Source organism: Trichomycterus rosablanca, chromosome 19 (genome assembly GCF_030014385.1).
Source record: "Trichomycterus rosablanca isolate fTriRos1 chromosome 19, fTriRos1.hap1, whole genome shotgun sequence".
In the NCBI taxonomy this organism is placed as follows: domain Eukaryota; kingdom Metazoa; phylum Chordata; class Actinopteri; order Siluriformes; family Trichomycteridae; genus Trichomycterus; species Trichomycterus rosablanca.
The window spans coordinates 23749219-23765428 of NC_086006.1; the positions used below are offsets into that span (position 1 = coordinate 23749219).

At 38.9% G+C, this 16210-nt stretch overlaps 3 protein-coding genes and 1 long non-coding RNA gene across 6 annotated transcripts; 1 reads left to right on the plus strand and 3 right to left on the minus strand.

Annotated features, from left to right (window-relative positions):
- Positions 1–528: 528 nt before the first annotated feature.
- Positions 529–6275, minus strand: pink1 (PTEN induced kinase 1). Its single transcript, XM_063015027.1, has 8 exons — positions 5850–6275; positions 4497–4769; positions 4282–4385; positions 4021–4203; positions 3267–3430; positions 3006–3133; positions 2480–2707; positions 529–2321 (listed from the first exon to the last, which is right to left on the minus strand). The coding sequence occupies exons 1-8, from the start codon at positions 6204–6206 to the stop codon at positions 2013–2015; spliced, it is 1746 nt and encodes a 581-aa protein (XP_062871097.1). The 5' UTR covers positions 6207–6275; the 3' UTR covers positions 529–2012.
- Positions 2725–8509, plus strand: LOC134333171 (uncharacterized). 3 transcript variants are annotated; one of them, XR_010015349.1, is made up of 3 exons: positions 2725–3405; positions 7653–7772; positions 7991–8509. It is a non-coding gene; the product is annotated as an uncharacterized LOC134333171 (long non-coding RNA). The 3 variants fall into 3 exon arrangements; XR_010015350.1 differs by lacking the exon at positions 2725–3405 and adding an exon at positions 4179–4248; XR_010015348.1 differs by lacking the exon at positions 2725–3405 and adding an exon at positions 6008–6085.
- On the minus strand, positions 7400–10011 carry cdaa (cytidine deaminase a). The gene is made up of 4 exons (XM_063015029.1): positions 9862–10011; positions 9275–9386; positions 8384–8441; positions 7400–7751 (listed from the first exon to the last, which is right to left on the minus strand). Exons 1-4 carry the CDS (start codon positions 9992–9994, stop codon positions 7617–7619), a joined length of 438 nt encoding a protein of 145 aa, XP_062871099.1. The 5' UTR covers positions 9995–10011; the 3' UTR covers positions 7400–7616.
- A 1335-nt stretch (positions 10012–11346) lies between these two features.
- On the minus strand, positions 11347–15326 carry LOC134333129 (trypsin-3). Its single transcript, XM_063014975.1, has 5 exons — positions 15263–15326; positions 14675–14825; positions 13563–13704; positions 11745–12002; positions 11347–11604 (listed from the first exon to the last, which is right to left on the minus strand). Exons 1-5 carry the CDS (start codon positions 15312–15314, stop codon positions 11434–11436), a joined length of 774 nt encoding a protein of 257 aa, XP_062871045.1. The 5' UTR covers positions 15315–15326; the 3' UTR covers positions 11347–11433.
- Positions 15327–16210: the final 884 nt, after the last annotated feature.

The window sequence follows — 16210 nt, forward strand, 5'->3', positions numbered from 1 at the left end:
CAGGTGTCTGCTGTTATTGCTGCTAAATGTTTATACAGTGTGTTTACTTAAATAATTTAATACACAATAACAACTGTTTTGTGTCTCTTTGTGTTACTTTAAAAATATGAAGCTTACTTTTATATGTGATACTGAAATACGAAATATGATATTACACGCATATTAATCATATACATAAAATGCACAGATTAAATAAATGAAGGGTAACATTCGTCAAATACATCACAAATAAAATCTTTAACTTTTGAAATCATGTTTGCCAATGAAAATAAAATTTTTTTGAAATGTATTAATGTATAAACAGTGAAGTCTTTTGAATTAAATTAATTTTAATCAAAGAAAATGAAATTTACAGAAGGGCCACCTGCCACCGCCCCCAGACATAGACAACCATGTCTGCGTAGATGCCTGATTTGCCAGTATCAGCAGAAGTGGGCTACTGTATTTCACTGCTGCGCCAGCAAGGTACTCACAGACATGGTTTATAAACTGGGATTATTTTCACAGATGACACGACACAAAAACAGAACCTGTTATGTTTGTTTTATTCAGTGTTGCGAAGAACAAGAATAGAACTGCCATATTGTTAACCAAGTTTTTTATGCGCTTTTTCAATTACATAAGTTTAATAAGTTGTAAATACCCACAAAACTGAGAACAATTTGGCTAACTAATGTTTAATACACCTTAATATATAATTTAAGTTTTTAATACAAGGTCAGAGTGTACCCCATCCAAAGTGGTGAAAGTGCGTAAGTACATAAAGTGCATCACTTTAAAATTATCAAAAAGAAGCTCTGACAGGACAGTACCCACACTTCATAGCAGTTCAAAAATATACCATGCAGGGCTTTACCTCTAACATGATTTAAAGTCTAGAGAAACTTCAAAGGTTGGGGTGAGTCTGGTTCAACTGGGAAACACTGGGCGCCACACATAGCTAAACATGTATGTGTAGACGCCCAGCCAGCCAAAAGCACCTCTGAGGTGCGAACCTGGATCTTAGTGGTAGTGAGCTAGAGTAATAGACTGGTGCTGCACCTGAGCATTTTTTTATTTATTAATATATTTAATTATTATATTTAATTACCAGTGGTATAACTACACAATATGCAGTGTTAGGTTGTGTTAAACCAGCCAGTAAATTTAAAACAGCCAGTAAACTCACATATGTTGTGTAAACGTCTACCAGTCTTCAACAAAAATCCAAGCACGCATGGCTCAAAAAATATGAAAACATAAATTAAGTGTGAAGTTGTCTCACCAGTGTGGAGAGAACATTAAACTTATTAAAAGTAAATATAATTAAAGCAGACTGCACTGTAACATTAAAATAAATCTCAAATCAGAGTGTGCAGTTACAGTCACAGAAATATGATGATAAACGGGACCTAAACGGTTTGCTGTCAGCCATAAGACAAAAATACACCAGAGCTTCAAAACACCTTCTAGTAAGCCTACTTCTGGGACATGTTTATTATTCTATTCATGCATTTGTCCCTTTTTTCCCCAATCTAGTCATATCCAATTTCCAGTTCTATCTCCTCTACTGATGTAAACCTCTACCCTGACTGAGGAGGGCTTAACCTAACACACACCTCTAACGACATGTGTGTGGTTGCCAAATGCTTCTTTTCACCTGCACAAGGCAGGTTCACACAGGGATCAGTATCGCGTACAGAGACTCACTCACTGACCTCCATTATTCAACGTCTCTGTGCAGGTGCCATCGATTAGCCAGCAGAGGTCGGGGAATTTCTTTGGTCAGTTGTTTCACAGCTGCACCACCCAAGTGCCCTGTGACATTCACTTTAAATACTTGGCTTGTTTGTCCATTTTGGGATGTTGTTTTAATTGTATTTTTAATTTTTAGCCTTCCAAAATTTAACAAGTGAGTTTTAAAAAGTATGTGGGTGTAGTCATGTTTGTTTTTGCAAAAACGTTTCCTAGACTTAATCATGTCAGAGCACACGACAAGCTGCACAAGTCTATTTCTAAGGGAAACACTTCAATTACTTCAGTAGCTTAACATCATGTAGTGCTTCTTTAGACAGTTCTGCTTGTCTAAAGTAGCCGTCCAACATAAGGTAAACTACTGCCATTCTGAGCTCCCCCAGGTTCAGGTTGGCGAGGAATCCTCTCTGAAGCTCAGTCTCCACTGAACTGGCTACATGCCCACAGCCCCTAAGAAGCACCACAGCTGACTGGCACAGCAGCCACTCAGCTATCTTCGCCATGCTGGATGGATTTAGGGTGGTCAGTGCCTGTGTGCCCCACAAGCTGAGGTGCAGGATATTGGCAGCTACGCGAGCACTGGAACGCTACAGAAAAAAAGAGTAAGGACTTAGTGAATCAAAGACTTGGTGCTGTAAGCTGCAAAAATGTGTCCTTCTTGAACACTGCCAAGCCTGCTTCAGCAGAGTAACAGGACTGTATGGTAGCTCAGGAAAATAAGGAAAATTGGTGAAGGAGTGCCCACCTTGTTAGGGTTCCGTCGCAGAAGCAGTTTCACCACCAGGTGCACATGTGCTGGAACATCAGCATGCAGTGGTGGCAGCTCCCTCTCCTTTCCATGACTTTCCAGGTTTGTTGGGCTGTAGAACGGGTTGGATTGTCCAAAGATCTCATAGGCGATGGCCCCCACTGCCCAAGCGTCCGCCTTACTGTAGTCAATCACAGTATCTGGTTCAGGATTGGCCTTGGCAACCTACGGAGAGTTATACTGGATTAGAACCATTCTGCATTTGGTTAATTTTACCAAAAATATCAAAATGCACCTTGATTTTGCAGAAAGTACACTATATGACCATGTAATTATTGTCTTCAGTCACATGTGAACTACAGGCGCACTGACGTGTTCCCACAATAGCTAGGTTCTCTATTTGTGTGCCCAAAACCTAAAGAACTCAGGCACTGCTGTTACCAGCTGCATGGCTCTTTCCATTCCACCATGTTCTAACTGTGTAAGGTCTATAAATAGAATAGTAATGCTAAGTGCATCTTACCTCAGGTGCCATGAGGCTGGAGTTCCCCCCTTTGCTCACCCAGCTGCTGTTGTAGGGCAGCTTTAGGCCCAAACCCTCCTCTGCCAGGCAGCAGCCAAAGTCAGAGATGACCAGCCTGGGGCAGCCATCTTAAGAAAAAAACAGAGGAAACATAGACAAGCATAAATTAAGTACAGTTCTGTTTAAAAATATAGGTAACATTTATACCAGTAGTACAACACAATCGTATCTTTATTTAGGATAAGCATGTGGCGCACTGACTGAAGTCTAATTCCAGGAGGATGTTGTCTGATTTGAGGTCTCTGTGTGCGATGCCCTGTCTGCACAGGTGATCCACACCTTCTAGCAGCTGCAGCAACATCATCGTGGCATGTCTGTGACCTGGCACACAAACATCCAGGTACTGGCGCAGCGTACACGGGTAACTACAGGACAAAATAAATCAGAGCAGGATATTAGAAATACTACATTGTGTTTTATGTTTACTGATCTGCATCACCTAAGTTCACTCATTTTGTAAGCTACACCTACCATATAGATGAACTTTATGGGCATACAATGAGTGACTGTAGCCTATCTGTTGCTCTGTACACTTTGTCATCCCTCTATACCCAATTTTCCACCAAAGGAACACCATGTGTGTGGATTATCAGTGGACAATTTCTGATCGCAGGATGCTGTTGGCTTTATATTTTTGGTTGGAGTTATATTTTTCTCCCAGCATGACCACTTATGGGTCACACCTTAAACACTCATACCAGTACAACACACACTACCATGTCATTACCACAGCAGTGTCATCATCTGGACAGAAAGGGCGTTCTATGGGGGTCCCTTTTGATAATAAATGGGATACAGGAGGTTGAGAAAGAAGTTGTACAGAATTACAAATAGGCTACATTCAGTAATTGTATGCCCACATATAAAATAATGAAAGAATGGCTGTGCCAGAAAGATGTACGTATTAATATAAAATAAATATATTTAAAAAGTATTGTTTATTTTGTTGCCTTACTTCTTCATGACGAGGAAGAGTGTCCGGTTGTTGCCCAGGCCGGTGGGGTTAAGTCTGGCAGGCAGTGCTGCAGGGTACTCCTCTACAGCACCTGGCAGCAGTGGCACATCATCAGTGAAAGCTCTGTACACTGTGATGATGTTAGGATGAGGCGTCACCCTCTTGGGAATCGTCCCAAAATGGCTGCAAACAGAACATCAAGTAAAACAGCTGGCAACAGAACGTATGGTAATATAACCCAAAATTTTAGACCAGACCTACCCACTCAGTACTAGCTCACTTTTTTCCTTCATCAAAGCCTGAGGGATTGCAGGTACCAGCTCATGGGACATGGATTTAAATATCGCATCACTAGAGGAACCTGCCTGCAATTAAATATTTTAAGAAACAGGTTAATGTCCTTCAGAATACTGCTAACAAAATAAAAATTAAAGCTTTAAACACTCTGGATCATTTGCAGTAGAGTGACAACATACCCCAATATTCCACATGATTTTCATAGCCAGTGGATATCTGCCTGCGCTGGAGCATCTTATGGGTGCTGTGATGTTGCTTTCTTCTCCATTTTTTTCCAGCTCCACCAGGGAAATCTTGCTGCCCTGTGCAAGGGGTGCAAATGGCGCAGCGGCCTCGTACACAGCAGCATTGCAGCCTTTTCCTATCTGCGTCCCAATTTTATAATCCTCTAGTTTATATCCAGACGTGAATGGTTTTAGAGGTGTCTGGTGCTTCTTCTTCCTGAATAGTGCCTTCATGTAGAGACAACAACAGACAATTTAATTCATTAACATTTACTGTATTAACATTAAACTGTCTCATAAAACAAAACTAGCTGGATATCGTGCCACATTTGATTTTTTCCCACTGGGTTTTTTGTCTTACTATACTATGACCATTTTTACAAACTGCTAATTAAGCGTAATTTTAGTTGTATATTGAACCTTCCTAAATTATCTAAATCAGAGATTCTCAACCTATTTTCTCTTAGACGCCCATACTTATTTTTTGAGACCCCCTTGACAGGGGCCATCATATTATTCTTAAGCAATTAGCGAGGATGGCTAAAGGTACTGTTTTCTTGCTCATAGAAAATTCAGTGAATGATTTTGGTCGATGTAGTGAGTTCACTTCAGGTGAACTGACAGTGGGAGCTTATTCATCTGGGTCAGATTCACCAGGATCTGCAACAACAACCGAATTGGAATCACCTGTATTGGCGGTCCGTTCATCTTTGCACTTTGAGGTGGACCAATCAAACATGCGCCCATTCTCTACAAGACTGATATGGCATCACAGGATATCTCCAGTATGCCAATATCTTATTGATTTTCATGTCCCTCAATGAAATGCAACAGGACCCCCCTCTAGGCTCCCCGAGACCCCTAGTTGAAAACCACTGATTTAAGCAGACGCTTTTATCCAAAGCGATTTACATTATAGTTACAGTATACAGTCTGAGCGATTGGGCCATACTCAAGGGTCCAACAGCAGCAGCCTGGCAGTGGTGGGGCTTGAACCAGCAGCCTTCTGATCACCAGTCCAGTGCCTTAACCACTAATCTATGGCTTGATTTAAATGATGGAACAGCTCGACAGTGCAAAAAACAAGTAAAATTGCTCCGAACAAATACAGCAAAATAAAAGGAATAACAAATATGTCTCAGATTTTTACTTCTTTCATTTAAAAACTATTTCCAATTGACCTTTTTCACAGCATTTAAGTAAAAAAAAAAACACAGTAAAACACCCTCCAGACCTACAGACTGAGGTCCATGTCTAAGCCACAGATTACTGACTGCACCTTTATTCCTTTTAGTTTCACTTTCCTACCTGAATTTCCTGACATGTCGTTGCGCTCCTCCGGTTGTCCTCCAGCTGCTGATCTATCAAACACAACCCGACTCCGAAAGCCAGAGACACGGCTCTGTTTCTAGGAGGGCCGCCCCCGAAAAATCGTCTAACACCGGCTGACTGGAGTTGAGCGGCAATGCCGCTGAGGGAGGTGCGGTAATAGCGGTACCGAGCAGGCAGGAAAGTCCGAGGCTGTACGGTGCGGCCTGGATGAGGTACGCGCAGTCGCTCACCGCGGAACTTTATCGCCACTCGGGCGGCAGGTTTCAGGATTCCCAACTGGAGAAGCGACCTGCCCAGCTCCAACCCGCGACTGAGAGCGTGTTTAACCGACATGTTTCACCAAATGACTGATTTAATTCTCATATATAATCACAATCACACACTAACGCTCAGCTCTCTCAGTACATATCAAGGGCAATGTTTACTTGATTCCTATTGGCTGAAAGTGAACGCGCTCAGTCACGTGATACCTGTTTGTCAGGTAACGTCAAAACAAGAGCGTCACAGGTGGCCTATACAAGTTTATTTAAGCTGATACCTCGAAGCAGGTATTGTGGGTGCCGCACATATCCAGGGTACCAAAGACCTGGGTTCAAATCTTATCTTCAGTTTCCCCGTGTCTTGTATATAGCTCATTGTCTGTTTGAGTATTTTCTATAAATGTTAATATTCAGATGGCCAACCTGCATGTCCTTCCCCCTACTCCCAGGTCCTTTACATAATGACCAACCAGACTAAGGACACAGCAAGACGTTTGTCGGCAGATATGACCCTGTGCACCCCTCCATACATGGAGTTTGGTTCCATGAACCTGTCCGCTAAGTAAACCAACTTCCTATGATGGTAGTAACCCTTTTCCAGTGCCAGCTCTACCTTCAAAACCGTAGTGACCCCCCAGCCTACTGAAACAAAAATGGTACCTTTTATGATGAGGCTCAGCAGCTCTGGCCAGCCAGGGGAACTAAAACTCTGTTCAGGGTTTTGATGACCTCTTACAAACTCTTTAACCATGGTGTTGAGAATGTTGCCAGACCTCCAGTGCCAGACAAATCTCAAAAAGCAGGTCGTAGATTCAGCCAGGAATGGCCTTTGAAGCCCCTTTAACCAACACTATGTCCCCAAACAACTGGTACAAACAACGTCCTGTAAGTGTATGGAATAAAGTGCATGGACCAGTGGTCTCTTTGTCAAAGTTAATGAGATAAAATTTATTGGCATTTGTAAGCCCCCTGCTTCAAAAGCAGATTCTTAAAGCACAATAAACAAGACCTTTGTGATCAAATGGTACAAACATTAAATTTTTCAAAAGGTAAGCTTATTTAATTTTTAAAAGGTAAGCTCAACAGTAAACAAAACAATACTGTACCTACTACTGTGCCTCAATATTCTTAGAATCCACCCAACATATTACATTCTGAGGCACATTTGCCCTGTTTTATAATAAGAAAGTACACCGCATTGTTATATAAGGGGTAAAACTAATGAAGCATTTCAGATTTCAGGGGTCAGTGAATATGCTTGTCCTGGCTTAATGTGAATCTGCTGAGTAGTAGTGCAATACCAGACTTTTGTATCTCATTAAAAAAATTCCTTAGCACAACATCCATTCTAATATTATTTTAATATTTAATACCAGTGAGGATTACAGCTAATAGTTGACAACATTGACATACACATTTCATGCACAGGCAAAATGCTGAAATATTTTCAATTTGTTGCATATTTATTTTGCAAAAAAAAAATCTAATTGCTTTTTATCTGTTTCCTTTCATATTTAAGATCATCAGGTCCAAATGAGACTGGAAGGAGCTCCTCCACAGTCATCTTCTTAAAAGAGCCATCTGGTTTTGTCAAATAAACATCCCACTGCAGGCCAAACTGCAACACAATAATAATCATGTAAGTAAAAATAGAATTACAGTATAAAACTTCAAATGGGAACACGGGTACCATATAACAATAGAATTGTTAATAGATATGGTTCTACATAGACGTTTGTAAGGAGGATTTGTATTTTGCTTAAGAATTAAGATATTTTGTTTAGGTAAAAACACAAGCTGTTTGTTGCACTTCTAAGGCTAAACTATCATCTTCATTTTGTTTCTTATTTTTTGCAGTACTGAAGAAAAGGACACAGTACAAGAGCTGACATTTAAGTCATGGTTTACTACAGGTACTCTACACAATAGGACAAGAAAATAAGCCATTATGGAGAGCTTCAAAGATGCTGTGGAAAGCCAAACAATGCCCCCAAACAGTTCACATTGGTAAACTATTTTTTCTAAATGAATAGGTTCAGTAAATGCTTTTCATAATATATAAAGGTTTTACCACAACAGCTGTAAACTGTGAATGGTCTTGATCTTTTATTCCTTACTCATGGTCTTGTTTTGAACATTATTGGTGTGGGTCCTGGTCTTGACTTTATTACAGTCTTTACAACAACACTGGTTAATTTACCACTGGTTAACCATTCATGAAGTGAAAAGAAGGGTTTTTAATTAACTGACCTCTCTCATGAACTGTCTGCAGCCACCACATGGTGAGATAAAGTTGTCCACCATGTCACTGTAACAAAAAGATTTTAATTAAACAGACAATGTAAAATGAACATGTGATGTTCAAACAGGTTCAGACAAATCACATTATATTCTAAGAAAAATGTAACCTCTTAAACTGAGCTGTCGGCAGACTTGGGCTGCATTCACATTATTTGTGGCAAAGCTCCTTTTGTGCTGCTGTGCTATTGTTTCCCATGGAGTGAGGTGGTGCCACTTCCATTGGTACATCAGCGGTTTTATTACATGTTATGTGAATGGGTTAAACGCTCTGGTAAGTGGTAGAATGCACCTGGCCTCACAGTAAACAAAGCGCAAAATGCTTATAATTTGTAAGCAGCTTTATAGTTCATTTATAGACACCTAAGTTAATTATTTAAAACTTTAAAATGCTACTTTTAAACTATTACAGCATTTTAGTTTGTATTTTATTTAATGTAGGCCTAACAATAGAGTTTTACTTGGTTTTACTTAAACATATTTTCTAAGCACATCATATGAACTAAGCTTTCCAACTAAAGTCAGTCAGTAAAGTAAAGCAACTAGCTGCTCCAGCAGTTAAAGGCGCTGAATTAAACAGCAATTAAATGCACTGAATTACAGTCCTGAATTACTGAATTACTGTGTCCTGTAGTTCATGCTTTTAATAAAATGGCTTATAAACTCTTTTGTTATTAAGATCTATTATTATTATGTCATAGGAAGTTTATATCTCTAAATACTTTTGAGGGATTCTATACAAAATGTAACTTAGTAAAATAGCTACTACTTTATTAATTAAATATTAAATCATATAAAAAAACTCAATCAAAAGATTAAAGGGATCATTAATAGAATAAAAACCTGGCTATAGCAATGGCTTTGAAGTTTTGATGTCCCTCTGACACAGCCTTGGCGATAGTGACCCTCTCAGCACAGATGCCCAGATTATAACAGCTGTTTTCTACGTTGCATCCTGAAAATGGGGGAAAAAAACAATTCCACCACTTATAACTGTTCATACAGTGTGAAAACACAAACACACAACTCATTGAAAGAATAGATTGAGGAAAAAAACTTGAAACAATTAATGGCAGATGAGAACAAAAAGTTGACTGTAGATTTAAATACTGAGTTTACAAGAGGACTCAACAAACACATTTTTAGTTTTGATGGAAATAATAGCTGTCACTAGTGTGAGTTTTGTTTTGAGATTATGTAAGAGAAAAATGTGTACAAATATAAGGCACATAAAGCTATACTTAAAACTTAATACTGAAAAAGACTAAAGAACATTCTAATTTATTTAATCAAGTTATGAATATTATGAATGAATTGTTTTGCCTTATTCTTTGCAAATGTCACCTGGTCTGTTTAACAACATAAACATATTATTTAAACAATTTTAGAACCGATGCATGTATATATAGCCCACTGGTGTAAATTCTTACCAGTGAACACAGTCCCATTATGTGTAAGCAGTGCTGCTCCAACTCTGAACTTGCTGTATAGACTGTAGGCAAATTCCTTTGCTTGGTGAGATTTTTTGATCAGATCTTCAGGACTCCAGTTGACATTTGCCATAGTGATGATGTTCACTTGATGTGTTTCAGCTCCTGCACACTCCAGCCCAGAGATGAATGTGTGAGTGTGAGAGAGTAAATGTGAAAGTGTGCCTTTGTTACCATGAAAGGGAGGGGTAATGGTGTGCCATACTGATGTAATGATTACCAGAACATCAAGTGTGGATTTTAAAACCTGCTTGCTGACTTTAGTCACAGACTAGTCACTTCCTTTATAATGTAAAGATTATTATGTTTGGGTAGATACACACAACACATAGCTTATAATACATCATATGTAAAGCCCTGCATGCATGAATCCACTGTGACATGAAGCCACAACATTGAATCCACTTTGGATTAAATTAGGTTAATACAGCAGTTCTGGGTACAGCAACAACATCTCACGGCGGTTCATACATGGCCTCTCCAACTATCATAGAATTTAAAGTTTTGATAAGCACTTTGTTCCAGGATGAAACGTGTTTACATGACACATTAGCCAGAATGCTGGTCATTTTTATTAAGTTTGTTGTATAATAATTCACAATCAAAGGGGAACCAATATAATAATTTACAATTTAAAAAAGATTTTTTGGCCCTCGTTAGATCTCATACTTTCATATGGCATGTATAGAGCGTAATCAGGTAACTCATTTCCTGCTTAAGTGACTCAAACTATGCCAGTACATAAGCATTAATTGATCCTTATCGATGTCCAACAAATTGTCATATCAAGGTATTATCTCTTTATTTAAAAGCTTGTACTATCATATCAGCATTGTCTCTCATGTGCAAGAATGTTTTATCTTTATCACAAGTAGACTTTTTATCTGTCCACAGGCTGGCATGTGGGTAAAATACATTTTGAGATGCTGAAATGATGCCTCTGGTGGTGGGAATGCATCATTAAGTGATTTAAACCTGGGTGAAGATTTGTAACTTGATGTACAGTATATTGTGTATATAACATAACTTTAAAATGCTGTCCATGATCTCCTATCAGACAACAGAGCCTGGGGAGCAGATGTGTTCTGCCCAAAATGTGGGGTCTTTGGGTGTGGCTTGTGTTTTTAGATCAGCAATGTCACTATTAGAATGTCAGGGGGCTAAAGAATGTGACAGCAGAATAAACATGATCAGTAGTAACATATGGACACTGTGAGTCCGCTTTTGCGGACCATGTGGCAACTTCATCAGCTAATGTATTACCAGCAGCTTTCTGGCTGTCTTTGCCCTAAAATTTACCAATAGCTGACTGACAACCCTAAGAGTGGAAGAAAAATCTGTCTATACAGTAACAGGTTGTTCCACAAAAGAGTGCAGTGTTCTGGTGGCTTGTGTTGGCCCAACACCTTAAAAGACTTTATGTTCATTTTCCTTTTATTTGTCACAGTGGAATACAATACATGCATCATTTCTAACTCCTGCATTCTACAATTATACTTAATTTGTTATTGCTTATTTGTTATTGTTGTCATTTGTGTTGCTGTTGATGACCCCAGTGATCCATTTTTGGTAGTTTCTCAGTTTGGTGTAGACGCCTGGGTAGTAGGGATTGGCACAACCAATGCCCCAGGACACAATGCCTTCCAGCATGCCGTTGCACATGAGGGGTCCACCTGAGTCACCCTGTGAACAGGTGGGTGTATATATATTAAGGTCATGCACTAAATTGCTAGTTTATTATGAGATATGATATAAGATCCGAATGGAATCTTGGAATATTACTTGAATTAAAACTCTCTACCATAACTTAGGATTCAGGTTACCTGGCAAGAGTCTTTTCCGCCAAAGCGAGAGCCAGCACAGATCATGTTTTCATTAACTCTGACAGAGTAGTAGTAATAGCAGTTGGGGATGAAATCCACATCAACAGCACGCAGCACAGGCGACAGGTAGAAGCTGTAGATCCGTGTGACACCCCAGCCACTCACTGTACACTTGGTGCTGGCATCCAGCGGAGCTGTAGTGTCATCTGGAATAGGTGCCGGCTGCACATATGAGTTTAGCACGGCTGGACGGCTTAGCTAAAAAGTACAACACAATAATGTGTCTTTTAATTATTTACACTTGTGGTTAAAAGTTTTTTATACACTTGAAACATGTACAGTTGATTTAAAAAGTATTCAGACTTTTAACTTTTTGCACACTATTGTGTTGTAAATTTGATTTTGAATTTTTTAGTTTGTCCATCAGTCTATCACACATAATGATAAATTCATTAAAAATCAAAAACTGAAATGTCTTATTCACAGACATGTTCAGACCCTAAGCTGTGGCTCCCCAAATTAGGGTCAAGTGCATCTTGTTTGCTCAGACTATCATTGAGATGTGTCTAGATATCCACCTGTTAAGTCAATGTTTTGGACATAGTTTGGAAAGGCACACCTCTGCAATTTACACCACAATGTCAGGACAAAAAACAAGCCAGGAAGGCCAAGGAACTGTTTAAATCCGAGTTAAAATCTTAGATGACTTGTCCTTTTTGCCATATTGGGCCATACTCGTTAGTGATCATGACTGACTCCAGATTGTCACTTGTATGTACCCATATTAATAGGTCTAGTTTAAGTACAGTAGGAGTTGCCATAGCAGCCACAAGGAGGAAATTCCATGTGTGTTGATTACCCAACCAGACTAGTGGCATTGCTAAGAATCAAACTCTGGAATTTATATAATTGACCCAGGATGTATTAGAAATCGTCACAATGAACTACAAGAACTCAAATCTGTAAATGTTTTAAGAAGTCAGTTCACCTCTTGCATGTTTTTGGGAAGTGAATGACCAGGTCATTGAAAACAAATTACCAGCAGTGTATTGTTACAGAGAACTGTAATACGTGTGAAGATCATGCTACAGAGGAAACCTTTTTGTGCTGGCAGAATGTGAGCAGAACTAAAGGTCTGTAAGGACCTGGAGGGTGTGGGCCAGAGATTATTAACCATAAGTAACTTAAAACTTAAAAACTTTGGTCATTGTTAAAAAATAGACATATTATGCACGTGCTAGGCCCACTGGCTCCGCGTGACCTTGTGAGTCAAGAGTCACCTACAAGGTCTTCTGCTATGTTGTAGAGAAACCTTACTGGGAGGAGAACAGAGTAAATGATTCCCCTCCTTGTCATTTTAACATGCACCAGTAGATGGAGTACATGTATTTAACTGATGTTATGGATCCTGCTGATATTAAGCTGGTTTCACAACTTTGAAGGATAAAATTTAAACTCTATTTGAAACATGCAGTCTATTTTGTTTACTGGAATAAAGGCACATTGTCCCTACATTGATGGTAAGTGTCCACTTGCATTTCCACCTCTCCTGTTTTGTTTCTTTGATTTTTGGGTCTGTCTGGTTATGAATCATTATAAATTCTTACCTCATACAGCCTCATCTGCATACAAGTGAACCTTCATATACCACTTGTATGCAGCAGAGCTCATTGGTGCAATAAACTGGGTATAGTGGGGCACATTTCCCTAAAATGCCTACATATCTTACGCATTATACATGCTAGGGTAGTGTTAATGTTTTTCAGCTATTCTAAACTAGACTAATGAACACATAACAAGTTTTGTTACACTTCTTACCTTGAGGAGCATGATGTCACCGTTGTATGTTTTCAGGTTGTAGGTTGGGTTGTATATGATCTTGGACACATTGAACACTTGCTCAGATCCATCCTCAGCAGCAAGGTTGTGAGCACTCAATACAACCTGAATGATGCTACTCCTGTCCAACATATTGCAAATCTAATTAATAATGATACACCAAATTGCAAATACAAAAGAAAATACTTTTAACAAGCTAAGAAATAAAGTAAAATTTGGGCAATTTTATGGTGGAAGGTTTTTAAAGAACCCTATAAATTGCCCCTTGGTCTGAGTGTTGGAGTGACTGGTGAGTGTTTGATGTCCTGTATTCAGTTGGATGGATGGTATATTTATAGGTTGTGTCCAGTCTATATATGCTCAGTTCAGTTTTTGTTTCTACCCAAACTAGTTAAATGTAATGTTTAGTGTGCAGCTCTGTTACTAGGGCTGAATTATGTAGCACCATTTTAAGACAATTGCTGAAGTGGCTCTATTAGGACTATTTTTAAGGTTTTACTAGGAATATGGGTGAACCATATTGTGCAGTGTACGGTTAATTTAGCTTTATTAAAGCTGTATTAAACAATGGTTCAATATTTTTTATAATGTACCCAGCTAGCTCAAACCAAAACATAATATATTTTCCCACATGCTAGAGGTGCGAGGACTGAAAGGCTTTTGGTAAAATAGTGTTTCTGTTTTTGTGGCACAGTTTAAAGTGGTTCTTCAAAGAATCCTGCATTAAGATGTTTCTCAGGTTCTATTGCATCAGGTCAAGAACAAAGGAACCTAGTTTTTTTTCCCTTTTGTATTACTGTATAAAATCAGGGATACAGGTGCGCATGTTGCAAATGGCGCTGCTGAACATGGACAAAATGGTAACTATGGTAAAAATGTTAAATATGGCGATTATAAAAATGCAGTGTACATGATGAACACAAAGAACCAGATAAAGATGATGAACATTATAAACATTTGAATATATTAATACATTAAAGAAGAGTATGGTGAGGATGTTAATCATGATGCACATGGTAAACATTGCTAAACATGGTAAACATAAACACTGCAAAGATGGTGAACATGGTAAATATAAGTGTTGTACTTACGGCCTCCAGCAGTGGGCAGCAGATACCACCCACTGCTGATGAATCAGGGTTCCACCGCAGTAGTGCGTTCTGTCATATTGAAGGGACGCTTGGTACTTTATGGAGTGAGGAACGACCTCTTGGCCTCCAATGATCCTCTGTGCCAGTAAGTCTATTAATTAAAAAGATGTTTAAAAACAATGAGACATTATTGGTAAGGTAAGAGTTTTATATTTACAGTGCACAGTTACAGTTACAGTGCACAATCTTATCCACATGGGGCTTGTGTGGTAGTAAGTTTTCAGGCCAACAGGCAACAACTTAAGGTGATTCCACTTGTTAATTCAGTTTCTTTAAACAAATAAACAACCGAATCAGATGAAGCTTCAGCCGGAACTCCAGCTGTCTAGCTACCTTGTATGTCTCATTTGCACACACATATTTCATGTGTACAAATAAAGCATTGCACTTTCTCCACTGGACTACATTGTATATATCACTTTTATTTTCTATAGGAAGAACACACTGAATCTCTCTCTCTCTCTCTGTGTGTGTGTGTGTGTGTGTGTGTGTGTGTGTGTAGAGGAACCAAGTTATCAAAACACCTACCTGGAGTTGGTATGATTAGGAAAAGAGTCACTATGCCCCACATATAAGCCATATCACAGGCACCTGCAGCTGAAGACATAACTGTGATCACATTAAAATGTTTTGGTATACCAAAAACTGTATGATTAACGAGGACAGACATGGCAGCTTTGCAGTTGTGGCACCAGTGTCCATCTGAGTGTCCTATCTAATCTCAGTGTCAATTTACATTTTGTTACCCAATAGAAAATAAAGACTTTTGTCATGCAGTTCATTTACACTCATTTTCATTTAAGACTAGACAATGTATTACACAAAAACATAATTTCCATTTCATGTTAAAACAAGTGTATAAAATGGTACTCACCACACACAGTGTTCTATCAAGCACTTGGGATAAGTATTTGGAGCTGCCAGCTCCTCCTGTACAGCTTTTATAATAGATCCCTTTCTTTTCTGTTTAGCTTTTGTGAGCATTTTGCACTCTAGCAGAATGAAGCACAAGGCTTGACCCAGTACATGACAATACAGGAGGGTCCCTCTGTGTCCCGTCAACAATTCTAAGCTTCCTTTTCTCTCATGGTGCTGATTGTGGGTGCGGTTAAAGAAGACCTTTCTATGGGTGTCAGAAAGCTTAGTGAGGGAGTAAAATGGAAGTAATTCTTATGGTTGGGTTACAGAGATGAAATGATTCTTTGTGGTACAGGGGGTAGAGTTGATTCTGGTGTTCAATTACTGTGGTTTTTATAACTATTTATTCATTTGTTATTTACTATTTGACCTAAATTACTATTCCTTTTATTTTTTAAATAAATAATTCATCCCAATCAGAGTTGCAATAAGTCCAGATCTTATATGGAAACACTGCACCACCGTGGAATACACCAATAAACCAATCTACTACAGGACAGTACTCACTCATACACTCACACTGAGGGGCAATTAACAAACACATCTTCTGCATGTTTC

Excerpts from the sequence above, each read along its gene's own strand:
- cdaa (XM_063015029.1), bottom strand. The coding sequence starts at position 9,994 with ATGGCAAATGTCAACTGGAGTCCTGAAGATCTGATCAAAAAATCTCAC. Across the intron at positions 9,387-9,861 it reads TAATGGGACTGTGTTCACTG|GATGCAACGTAGAAAACAGC; the intron begins GTAAGAATTTAC and ends CCCCATTTTCAG. Across the intron at positions 8,442-9,274 it reads AAAGCCATTGCTATAGCCAG|TGACATGGTGGACAACTTTA; the intron begins GTTTTTATTCTA and ends TTTTTGTTACAG.
- pink1 (XM_063015027.1), bottom strand. The coding sequence starts at position 6,206 with ATGTCGGTTAAACACGCTCTCAGTCGCGGGTTGGAGCTGGGCAGGTCG. Across the intron at positions 2,708-3,005 it reads CCAGCCTCATGGCACCTGAG|GTTGCCAAGGCCAATCCTGA; the intron begins GTAAGATGCACT and ends AACTCTCCGTAG. Across the intron at positions 2,322-2,479 it reads TGCGACGGAACCCTAACAAG|CGTTCCAGTGCTCGCGTAGC; the intron begins GTGGGCACTCCT and ends TTTTTTCTGTAG.
- LOC134333129 (XM_063014975.1), bottom strand. The coding sequence starts at position 15,314 with ATGGCTTATATGTGGGGCATAGTGACTCTTTTCCTAATCATACCAACT. Across the intron at positions 13,705-14,674 it reads GCTGCCCACTGCTGGAGGCC|GAGTAGCATCATTCAGGTTG; the intron begins GTAAGTACAACA and ends TATGTTGGACAG. Across the intron at positions 11,605-11,744 it reads GCGGAAAAGACTCTTGCCAG|GGTGACTCAGGTGGACCCCT; the intron begins GTAACCTGAATC and ends ACCTGTTCACAG.